Raw genomic sequence first — 12636 nt, 5'->3', positions numbered from 1 at the left:
TCCCAGTTACGTTGCTCCTTTGGCACAGGACAAAGCTAAGACGTGGCTGCCCACCAAACCCATGGGTTTTTTCAAATGTGGGGGCTGCATCACCTATCAGTTTGCACTAAAGAAAACCATGACATTCTCATACAACACACGAGAAGTCTATCAGATCAAATAATTTATCAATTGCAATACCAAGTAGATGGTGTACTGCATAGTGTGTGTCTGTGGACTAATATATGTGGGTAGTACCATCCATTCACTCAAAGAACGAATTCAAGAACATATAAGAGCAATCAGGAACAATAATGTCAATTATCCATTAGCAGTACAACTCTACACATAAGGATTCAGAAATTTTAAATATCAGATTCCATGGAATTACTCAGGTTACCAGTCACCAGAGATTAGGCAAAAGGAAAAAGGGAATTGAGGAAATGTGAAGCCAGATGGATTATTAAATTACGAGCTGTCGATAATGGTTTGAACACTGATGGGGAACTACATGAGCTTTTAGAATGAGGATGTCCTTATTAGAATTCATAACTTTTAGACAAACAGTTTCAATATAATCTGTTATGTTATATGGATTATAATATTTCATTATCCATGTATGGCTAACCATTCTTTTGAGAAATGTCTGTGACTTAATTACTGGCCTGTTCAATCGATTTTCTTATGGTTGGATTTCTGCTCTGAAATTACATAATGCAACACTTTCAAATTTATACGTGAACTAGTACCAAGCAATTACACACAGTCCCATGGTGGTAGGCCCTGTCCTGATGCTTTCTTCATCATTACTTTCCTGAGCTATGAGGCAAATATATATATATATGTATATATATATATATATATATATATCTGGTGTTGGGCTCGGAGTGTTACAAGTTGTTTTTCTTCGAAGAAGTCTTTTCGAGTCACGAGACCGAGGGACTCCTCCCACTTCGGTTCTGGTGACTAGTTTTTTTTTTCTTTCTCGCCACTGCTTATCTATTCTTTTTTATGGATAACGGACTCTTATCCAACAAAATAGATGACGAATTTGGATATACATGTCATAGCTTACGTGGGCTAAAATTGCGCATAATGAAACGTTTAATACATGGTTTGTTGTTGGGCTCATATTATGTCCTAAGACAGATAGTTTGTATAGAAGTATGTTATCCGTAGACCGATATTTAAATGTTAATGTGGTTGAAACAAGGCATTAACTGATGCATACGGTGGACAAAATGGTACCAGTTAGGGCTTATTGCTCACATTTCTTTCATTTCAACATGGCCGCCATGAAAGAGCAATATGGGGACTTCACTCGAGATATTCCCCTATCTAACATGGTCACCATGACACGGAATGACACAGGAACCTTACTCGAAGTAGTCCGCGTTTTACATCCTGTGCAGAAAAGTATTTACGTACACACTGTGTACATTTCCTCGATACACTTGGTGAGGGCACAGGACGCCGATGGAATACTTGCTATCAGAAGGTAATGACCCACAAAGTATTTGATTGTTTGTTATACTTAGGGTACGTCTGGGCATATCTTTTAGACATTTTTACACCTTGGCTGGACCGTAAGATTCACATGGTCGTGCTGTTTCCACTTTTTAAAAGCACATTTGTGCTTCAATAGGATATTGCTGAAAAAATTGAGCTCCACATATGTGGGTTTGGATACACTTAAGGCACGTCTGGGTACATTAAAGACACCTTTCTACTATGGTCGGACTGTATATGATGACACGGTCACATATCTAAATAGCACACGAGTGCTACTGATGGATATTGTTGAATTAATGGACATTATGTCTTTATGACTGATGTAGGTGAATTACAGAACTACTTATTAGTTACTTTCACCTACCTAATTCTTAATCTTGTTCCCTTTTCTTAACCCTTTTCCTTGATAGACTTAGGACTTATCATGGTCCCATGAACTTCTACTTCTGTTTTATACTGTTGAAAACTTTTGGAACTTATTTTTCTTAGCAACGCGTTAGAGGAGACTTTTTTTTGGATTACTTGAAATTATTGAAGTCTACATTATACACCAGGCGCAGGTACTTACCTAGGACTACTAGGTCCTTTCAGTATGTAATTTTAAACTGGATACTCACTGGAAGCACAACATACTCAATGATGCAATCATTAAGTTACAGCTTTCTCAAACATGACTGACCTACTTTATTTATGGACTCATCATTTCTTCAGTTTCTGGTAGGTTGATAGGATTTGCATCTTTGACTCTGACTAAACTCTTGATAAATCATCACGATTACAGGGTCTCTGTCTATATATTCCATATGCTATTTTCTGTTTCTACACGCATTTACTGCACTGCTTTGAAGGTTACGGTGTATTACCTATGGTTTCGGTTTAACAGGGTCAGATTTTAATCATCTCCGCCAGTGGAGTGTGAGGCACATTTTCTTTCCGCACCATGTAGACATCCCTCTACTTACACCAATTATTGTCTGTCGGGTAATGTCATTGTGTTTTAAACTCTTTTCCAAATAAGAGTATATGTCCATTATTATATTTTACAGCCTTGAAAAAGTCACTTTGTGGCGAAACACACGCTGGCTGTCAATGAATGAATTAACTATGAAAGACTATTACTGTGGGCTGTGAATGAATGAACAGTTACAAAGGACTATTGCTGATGGGAATAAAACAACAAGTTTGCAACAAAGAAGACCATTGTTTTCTTTAAGTACTGGTTTCAAATCTTTATAACTTGGCAAGCAATCATCTATAGCTTATGTTCTTATATCGGAGTGCTGTGGTCCTAACTTGATATTTCTATGCTGTGTATTCTTGGGATACATAATTGTTTTGCCTTGAGGTCATAAGGCAATTGACCACATAGCACCACATCTACAAGTAACTATTTACATTAATTACTGGACACGCGTGGGAAGTGCTTTTACTTTACCATTACTACCAATTTCTCTATTTAAGTTCTAAATATATAATTAAGCTTCCAAATTCATAAACAATGTTGTTCACTGGCTGCTGAATCAATTAAGCCATTTTTTGTATACTCGCATCCAGGTTCAAGAACCACCATCCGGTAACCCATAATCCATTGCTAAATACTGCCCAAGTGGGCAAGCAACATAGAGAGATAGAGAGATAGATTAAATTACACAGTGGTGGTCTCCACTCTGTACTTCTAGTTAAGTCAGGCTTTCCTTAGGAAGACTTGCTTTGCTAATCACATTAGCGCAGTCCGATGCACCTTCACAAAATGTTCCCTAAAAAATGAAAGAGAGAAAAATAAAGAAAAGAGGTCATACACCTCACCACCTTTTTCCTGAAAAGTTTTAGGGTGATCCATCAAGTGAGCACCAAGAAAAAAGGTGTGGCTGTGGGGCAAAAAGTGTTTTCCCCACGCAATTTCCCAAAGGAACTTAAGGCAAAGCTGCAGCAGCTGAACAGGATTACACCAAAAGAACAGAATTACACCAAACATAGAAATCTAGATCATTACCCAGAAAGTGTGTTTTTGTTCATTAGTTTTTAAGAAATTAAGGTTCCAAATTTATGGATATCTAAGTAAGTTAATTTTGTTAATTAGGTTTAAGCCAATTTGGACATTAAACACTATTTCACCTTCTAAAATAATAATTTCAAATATTTCATTTGGGTCTTCTGTAGAGGAATCACTGACTACAAATGTCTTGCTCTCCAACAGTACTGAATAGAAAGTTTGTAAACGTTTGCAAACTCCAATTGTTGAAGATTTACAAAGCTCTAAACTTAATGTCAACAGTGGTGCTTATGATGTCGCAACTGTATTTTCAGGCAATTCAGTGCTTTCTGATGGGGTTTTGACAGGGGCACATTCGTTGACATTGTTGTCAACTGCAGTTTGTTGCAGCGTCAAAAGCAGCACTGGTTGGTTGTACAAAATGTGCCACTATATCATGAACACTGGTCGTTTTTTTTTTCCTGGGCAACAGTGGTAAAATCACAGAGCATGTTCCTTTATTTGTTAGCACTAGCATAGGCTTCAGTAAGTCAGGAAAAACTCTTCCTTATTTTCTAAGCCCTCAGTCCTGAATTCTCAGGCCTTTGGTGACCAGCCAATCACAGTAGATGACAAGGCAGTGGCAGCCTGGCTCTAGCTTTGCCTGGTGTGCTGCAAACCCTGTAGGAGACCTAAATGTGGCAGATCATCTGGATCCTTCAATTCTGGAAGATCCAGCACACATGTTCTGATCCCAAATAACATTTCATATGGCTTACGACTCAACAAACCATTCTTTGGCATATTATTTAAAGCTCTGTGCTCTACAGAGGTAGTTCAGCCAGTGTGTCACTACTTAATACCCTCGCTGTCAAGGCTAGTTTAGGCATACTGTTAACTCCCTTGACAACTCAGTTTGAACTACGGGTGTTAGTATTAGAGAGACTTACTCACACTTTACTGAGGGGGTCCACTAATATATTGTAGGTAAAGGTCGGCTCTTGATCTGAGAGAAAGATGAAAACTCTACACATAACTATGTACATCAAGTCTTTTGTGGCTGTGCAAGCAGTGACCAGAAGCTGCAGCTATACCCACATAAAGTGGGCACAGGAATCTACAACCACCAATATATACTTGTTTTCTTTTTATCTTTTAAATGGATCCAGGTAAACTAACTGGAATGTTGCAATGCTTTTCTTAGAGGGTTTGAAGTGGCCTCACAAAGTGGATGGTTTGATTTGTTAGAAATTCTCACATACTGAGATCTACTGCTTAGCCTCTCAGATTTACAGGACTGGTGGCTTCACTCACTCTGATGGGCTATTGTGTGCTGAGCATCCAGAAATGATAACTGGGTTTTGACGTCAGGTATCCATGACCAGAGTAGTTTCTCTCATCGTCTTCTAGTCTTTGTAAGCATTTGATTCCCAATGTTTTAAATCAACATTATGCTGTTTTTAACAAAAAAAAGACTAGTCCTATAATATTAATATAGATACTGAAGCACTAGCTTTTTGGAAAGCTAAGATGAGAGCACTTAGTTCTGTTATTTGAATAGTTGGATTATCCGAGGAGTTCATATGCACGTAACTTATTTTGAATTCTGAACAACCCTTGTATAGCAGCGATGGCTGCAAAGTACATCCAACACTTTAGTGCTCACTGCAGGCTGTGCTGACTAATCTGTGTAAAACATTTCGCAATATTCTAACAGTGGCTTTAAAATCCAATGTCTCAGGAACTGTTGGTTGATATTACTTTATTTTTAATGGTGGATCATAACAGAATTGTACATTCACAGTTGCTGGACTGACAGACCATAGAAACCAGCACAAATGTAAAGTACAGGTATTTTGGATGGTTGCTTTAATGTTAGCCTCCAATGAAGATCTGGGTATCACACCAATTATTTTCCCATCTCATTCGGTGGGTGCTCTTAAAGGTCTTATCAGAACTGCAATGACAATTTTCTTGGAGAGAAAAACTCTGCTACTACTGAATACGAATGTGATTTGTGCTCAATTGGTGTAGTCTAGCCTTCATTGTACACCATATACATGTATTCTGTTGGACTTAAAACTACGAATATCACCAAGTATGGCTTGGTGTCTCGTGTATGCAAATGTGCAGTTGAAATCATTTTTTGCAAGCCTTTAAGAATAGCAATAGGTTTCTCATTCTAGTGTTTCCCTATAAGCGGAGTAAATTATCTGTTATAAGGGTCTTCCTCTCTCCGCATTGAGGGAGATTTGTTTGCCAGAAATTCTGAAATCTCATTCATGCTAGCTAGTTCTTAAGAGTATATGGGGACTCCAAAGCCCCATTTCTTTAGACCCAAGTCTCTTTCACTCCTGGATAACCAGGGACTATTACATTTAGCTCATTACCTCTCTGCAGTTATTTATTTTAATATTCTGTATAGATCTTCAAGATGTTCATCTCATCCTTCAGCTGATTATATATTCTGAACATTAGAAACCACACTCATATCTTCTTGCAATAACAATTATCCTATTGTAGTCGTGTAACGCTGTACTATGTTCCCACAAATGTAACTGAGGCTAAACACTATCATTTAGGAATTAAAATCTGGTAAAACAAAATACATCATCACATTATCTAGGTCTATTGTGGTTTTACACTTCCATGTGTCAATTGCTTCATTAATCCAGTACTATGCTTGATGGGCAGGGATTGACAAATCCCTGAAACTGCAATTCAAAGTTCATTTAAGGTCCATGCGGCCTTTGGTTTCACCGGATGATGTTTTGAACTTGTTAGTTATCCTGCAATCGGATTACTTGTAGAACTGCATTTTTGTCACAGTCCATCAGATTCTTGCATAATGCTGGTACCATTTGTAGAACCCACCTTTTGATGGGTCAGTCCTTAATTGACAAGGGCACTAAAGTAGTAAAAGATCTCATTGGTTTCTCCCAGAGTGGAGCATCAATTATGATTTGCATGGTCCAGTCTTCTTCTGCAAGCATTTAATTATAATAGTCAGTCAACTGAGTCAAGAAAATCATTGAGATTGAGCAGACAATCTTTAAAAAAAAATCCACCTCATGCAGTTACCCATCTGGATTTTATAACTAAATGAAGTCAGTGGTGCCATCCACATGCAGAAGAGACATCGGTTTATTTACGGTTATGTGGAGTTGCAGAACATTGTGATAGTAATACAAACCACTGTGCGGTGATGAGCAGACTTCCAGTGCTACTTTATCTACTGTAGAAGATCTTTCAAGAAAAGGCCGAAGGAAGAAGTTGGCAGACCCTGAAAGTAGTAGGTATTGGGCCACTTCCTGAATGATTGGGGTGTGAAGGCAGCAAGTAACCACTGTCCTTATTATAAACAGTGAGCTTTTATCAGGCCCTCTAATAAACCGTGACCTAGAGGCTGCAGCTACATTAAAATACTAAGATATTTCAACACCTGACAAGTCAGTGCAACAAAGCCTGTTAGTATAATCAGGACTATTTTCAGATGTCTGCAGTGATTCAAACAGACTTAATGTCTGACCCTGCCACAACTCTAAGACAATAGATTTGTTACTGGAGCAGCCACTGAAGATGTAAGAAATACCTCAACATTTAGTTACAATCTACTAACTTAGATTTCAGTTATTTCCAGATTTTGTTTTTATGATTTCTGTTATGAAGTAAAACAAACTCACAAAAATCATCAGGAATTAAAAAAATAAAATAAGGAGAGAAATCAGAAAATATAAGTTAAAAAGCAAATTGGCACCTGTGCACAAACCTACACACAAACAAATAAATAAAAATAGTCTGACTGATACACACCTTTGTGCAAGAAAATAAAAGTGATTATTGGTTCAAAAGCACTCAGCAAATCACATCCAGAGGAAGGCAGAACTTCATATAAATAGGAGGTAAGTATAGAAAGTAAGCATTGTAGGCATAGTTAGGTAAATGTTTGAAGCTGCTACATAAGGATGCACAGTTCAACGCACATTGGACAGGAATTGCAGCATTATCATAGCCTTGTTCAAAGGTCAAGAGCTTGTAAGCTCCCAATGTAATGTAGAGTTTTTCCCCAAGGGAGTGTCTCTCCTGCCCGTTGTACTGTCATTCCTAAAGACTTGCTTTTGTTGAGCCGTCACTTCAAAGAGCAGCTAAGTATGTGTAGAAGAGGAGATGCCGGTGTTTGTTATTTCTATTGCCACGCACAAGGACTGGAAGGATACAACTAATCCAATCGCAACACTAAGACTGAAATGTTCATGGGTGGGTAAAAAAAAATAGGAAGGCCACTGAAGCAAAAGCAGACACTGGAGATTTACATCCAAGGGGCTGACTCAATCCCTCAATGTATATGTATTGGAAAAAGATAATTGCTAAAGAACTGTGATTTGTATAAAATAAAGGAATAACAGAGGGGCATAGTAATAAGGGACAAAACGATTGGAAAAAAGAAAAAGAAAAAAAAATATATATATATACAGCATTGAACTGCTACAAGGCAAGGACAAGCAGCACACACTGCCTTATAAAATATCACCAAAAGGCATCCATCTTGGATTGGGTCGATTTCCTTTTAAGTTACCAAGGCTCTTCTTTTGAAACAAAATAAATAAATAAAAACCAGTGCTTAGCCCTACACCAAGGCAGAAGGGGCAGGCAAGTTGCATCCTTCTTCGCCCAGACGACCATGGTCTCAAGTGTCCCTACACACCATGAACCTCTCTAGTAAGAGGTCCAAGAATGATAAGATGACCATTGCATGGTTGAGTGCACGAAAGAAGCCTTTCAAGTCTCTTCTTCCACTTCCACATGTAAAAAGGAAATGGGAGAATCACAGAGAGAAGATAATGCAAAATTTTGGGTTCCTAGGAGGCTTTGTACAAATCAGGATCAAAGGGACATCATGACTCTGGCTCAGCATTACCGTGAAATGGCATGACACCAGACCACTGATCAACAAAAGGACGAGTGAGACAATTAAGATGCCTGCATGCATCCTGCCAGAACAAAATCGTGACCTTGTGCCAATCTGCAATCTTTTTATGTTGGGTGAAGTGTGATGTTTCACAGCACAAGGTTAATAAACATATGAAAGCCTTGGAGAGTGTTTTTTAAATACTCAACTCACAGAATACTTATTGTGTGTCTTTAGAGATAACAAAGATGATATTTTGAAATGCAGGTGTTATGACGTAACAATGAAAAGCGATAGCACTAAATAGATTATTTACATATTAATACGCAATCAGGAACTGCAAGCCCAAACCATATAGGTCAGCAGAATAGCTGTCACTACGTCATTCAGCACACACTACTGTCTATCATGCCATAAGCAACACTGTCAATACCCAGGGAATTACACAATTAAGGTAACAGGCACATATAACAATTAGAAGGCCAGGTAAAAGGCTAGGATGCTGTGGCAAAATGGAAAAAACTATAACTCCCAGGTAAGTATACAATCAAACTAATATGCCTAGGTAAATATTAAAGTAGTATGCGCATGTCCCTATGGCATGCATTGATCTCAGGGAAGCAGACCAACAAACTGCCGTCAGACTAAACTGTCCAGGTAAGGGTGCCATAAAACTGCAGAGCCTAGTTCCGGCTTCTCAGGGTGATTTGTGAACTACTGGTAGCTCTCAGCTACCTAGAAGGAGCTCTTGTGTAGCAATCCAGTCTATTGAACTGGACGTTTTTGCGTGTTTGACTATATATGTATATCAGAATTGAAAAGTGTATGTGTGTGATTAAGAGAAAAACCTATAAACTGTCAGCACTCATTACTGATTTTTAAAAATAAATGGCTGAACTGCTAAAATATATTTAGAGCTGATATTTGAGAAGTAAGTCCTGCAGCACTGAAGAGGACAGATTCCTTATAATTTTACCTTGGCGCCAGGGGCATGGCAGTTATAGCCTTTATGTATTACCCCGATATTGGCATTCCAGATTGATAAATCCTTTGTCACATTAGTGCTGGCAACAGTGCCTGAAGCACTGAGATGATCACTGTTGGTAATCTTGCTCTGAGTCGCCCATAATGTGTTCTTTCCTAATATAATCACGATTACAACACTAGTGTTATTAGTAGGCGTGGATAGTTTTCCTTGAACATAAGTTGCTCTTATTACTGAAAAAGTTAAAGACCTCTGGCCTAGACACCCAGGTCTATGTGCAATCATACTGCTTTACATATTTACCAAGATCACTTGTGTGTGGCAATCTCCCAACAGTGCCCCTACCCCTTTCAAACGTCAAGAAAGCTGTTTATTTCCTACTGCCTCAGAATTAGTTGGGGTGAGTGGAAATAAATAATATACCTTAGATGGTTCCTGTTTTGGTAGTAAATTTATGGCTATACCTCCCCCACATACATATGCAAACCTAAGAAATATGCTTGATTTCTGAGTGCTTTTAAATGGGGATGTAGATCCTTTACAAACTAGCGACCTAATGTGTTCTTTTCCAAAGATTTTCATGTAATGGGGGATGTTATGCAAAGTTGGCATATTGTATTTGGTTTCCCCTTCTACCACCCCTCACCCCTCTTTCCCCCAACAGACACTTCACACACATGCACACGCAGGATCCAGAGTGTGGGCAGGGGGTGCAGGATTATCCCACTAACAGGGGTGAGAAGTAGCTCTATTTACTACAGTGCGTGAGCGGATGCATTGCAGTACTACTGTGCAAAACAGTGAACAGATAAGATAGTGCACTGCAAGCACTAGTGTATTAGTGCTGCAGTAGTATGTTACAATCAAAAAGCACATCTGCCACACTTGAAGATGAAGAAATGTTTACCTCTTCCACCGGTTTTGGGAAGGCAGAGGTGTGCTAGAAGTCTTGGCGAGACTATGCTAACTCCTGAATAACATGTAATTCAGCAGCAGCTTGCTATGGAAATTTCAATTCTGTACAGTTAGATACGAGGGAAGGAGGAGGGATTTCAACAGATGGGTCCTGTCGCCACGAAAACAACAGTAACAGGCTCTTGGAGTAGAGTTGTCCGAGGTGGCCCAACGAATGACGTGACCAGAGCTGTGAACATCAGTTCAATGCTGTTGTACAGAAAATCCCATCCCAGAAGCAATCACTGCAGTAGGCAAGCAGATTGCGAGCATTTATGTTTTTATGAAACTTAAAACAACATCACTCCAATTCACTGCTGAAAGTCTCCACACAATACTCAATAATAAGGTTCTGTCCACACCGGTGTTCTGCTGCTCGAAGCAGCACCTCCTCTTGGCTAATTAACATTCCATGACAACGAAGAAAAGTTACAGTGGCACAAAGGCTTCTCATCTTGTGGCCTAGAACAAGTGGCTACCATTCCAAGATAGGAAAGAACTGAAGTGCCAAAGGAACAACTTGCTTGCAGCAGGACAGGAAGTGATCAAAGGATATGTGAAATGGTTTCTGGCTACGGAATTCAATGTCATAATTATTAAGCACATGGCTCAGTCTTTCTGACAAAAACAGACCCCAACAAATAGTTAAAAAGCCTTTTAATTGCACTATACTTCTATATATATAATATACTTACTTATAGGGGCTTTCAATAAGCCCTCTTCATCCATTGGTCTGTTATTGTGCCATTGACATTTTTCTTCCGCTCATTATAGCATAAATCATGGAGCAATGGGCCAGTCCACTTCAACTAATGTCTAACTTTACTGTGAGCGGCTGCATTCTGTCCTTTTTCTAGGAGCACATCAGGCATACAGAGGAGTTTCCTTAAGTATAAGGGACTACCAATGCAATGTGTTTTGGAGACCAATAATTAATTACTTTTAGTCAACTTTTTATTTATTTATTTTTTTAAGATTGAGGAGTAAGAAAGTTTTGCAGAAACCATGACAAAACAAGCATTGAAGCCAAAACACCAGGCCCACTGCTTTGCCAATGCTGGTTTGAATTTGTCAGTAGCTCACTCATACACACAAACAGTAAGGAGCAGCACACGGATATGCTGTTCACCGGCATAACTGATCTTTAAACTATTAACTGATGGTCTATGTTGTTTAGGGATTTACATTAAGAACTTTCTTGCCAAGGCATCCATAAACCAGCACGATAGCCTCAGCTGATATAATGGCGGGAACTGTAATGTAACGGTAGTGTGAAACCATTAGCATATCAATTAATTTTAATTAATCCTCAGGCAGAGGGGACAAACACTTCAAAGGGGAGTTCAGACAAAGTAGCTGTTGGAAAATTCAGGAAAAAAAAAAAAATGCTGGACTGGCTATAAATTAAAAATAGTTTTAATCGCAGCTCAAAGGTAACTTGTGGCCTCCATTTAGCAGCAAGATAGTTCATAGTTTTGAGGGCACGTTCAGTCAAAGTAGCTCTATATACAGCCTTGAATCCATCTTTACAAAACTACTGTCCTCACCTTCACTGAAGGAAAATGGTTAATGGCAAAGTTTTGAAGCTCACCTGTAAAGGTAGTTAGGTCGATTTCCAGCAATCACGGCAACTGGAACGTTAGTCACCTTGTTGTCCTTGATCTGCAAATAAACGACATCACATTGAAAAGCGTCTCAGGTTTTCAGCATGTATAGATGTCTCATCAGTGTTGGCCCAAAGAAGCATCATGAAAATAACATGGAAGTCCAAATTAACACAGGAATTCACTTTAAGCACTGGACAGCCGACAATTTGGATTGCAGGAACAGATGCAGTGTGGACTACTCGAACTGAGTAGGTGAAATATATATGTGGTGCTGTGGGCCAGCCCTTGCACTCATTAAACACCAGACAGAAGCTTCTAGATCCTTGTCAAGTTCCTTTCTACCCATAGTCCCAACTTTTCAGAGATGAAAGAGATCAGGGTGGGAGGGGGGAATCCACCTTATTGTAGCACAGTAGCAAGTGTGAAGCTTTTGGATGTAGTGTGTGACTTGAAAAAGAAGGATATTGCACTTAATTTATCAGAGACAAACCTTGTCAGAGTAGCAGGAAATGATGCCTCTTAGCCTCAATCACAAAGGGCCATCCTAGCTGGAGTGCCCACAGTGACAATCACTGCTGCCTCCTTTGTATATAGGATTAATGATGGATCCTTTCCAACTATCAGGAATGGTACTGTTACGTTCGACTTCAGCATATAATATTGACAGAGTGGCTGACCAGTAATAGAGGTCTGCCTTGACTATGGCTTGGGGGAGACC

The 12636-nt window shown here is 39.1% G+C and overlaps 1 protein-coding gene across 1 annotated transcript in view; it reads right to left on the bottom strand.

Moving 5' to 3' along the window:
• POMGNT1 (protein O-linked mannose N-acetylglucosaminyltransferase 1 (beta 1,2-)) overlaps positions 1 to 12636 on the bottom strand; it is a 217391-nt gene that overhangs the window by 134708 nt on the left and 70047 nt on the right. The window contains exon 9 of the mRNA XM_069232761.1: positions 11903 to 11973. Coding sequence (XP_069088862.1) covers positions 11903 to 11973 — 71 coding nt within the window. The remainder of the gene's footprint in view (positions 1 to 11902; positions 11974 to 12636) is intronic.

Source organism: Pleurodeles waltl, chromosome 4_2 (assembly GCF_031143425.1).
Source record: "Pleurodeles waltl isolate 20211129_DDA chromosome 4_2, aPleWal1.hap1.20221129, whole genome shotgun sequence".
Taxonomy (NCBI): domain Eukaryota; kingdom Metazoa; phylum Chordata; class Amphibia; order Caudata; family Salamandridae; genus Pleurodeles; species Pleurodeles waltl.
Note: the sequence above shows the minus strand (reverse complement) of the source record. Positions and strands in the feature narration are given on the sequence as shown.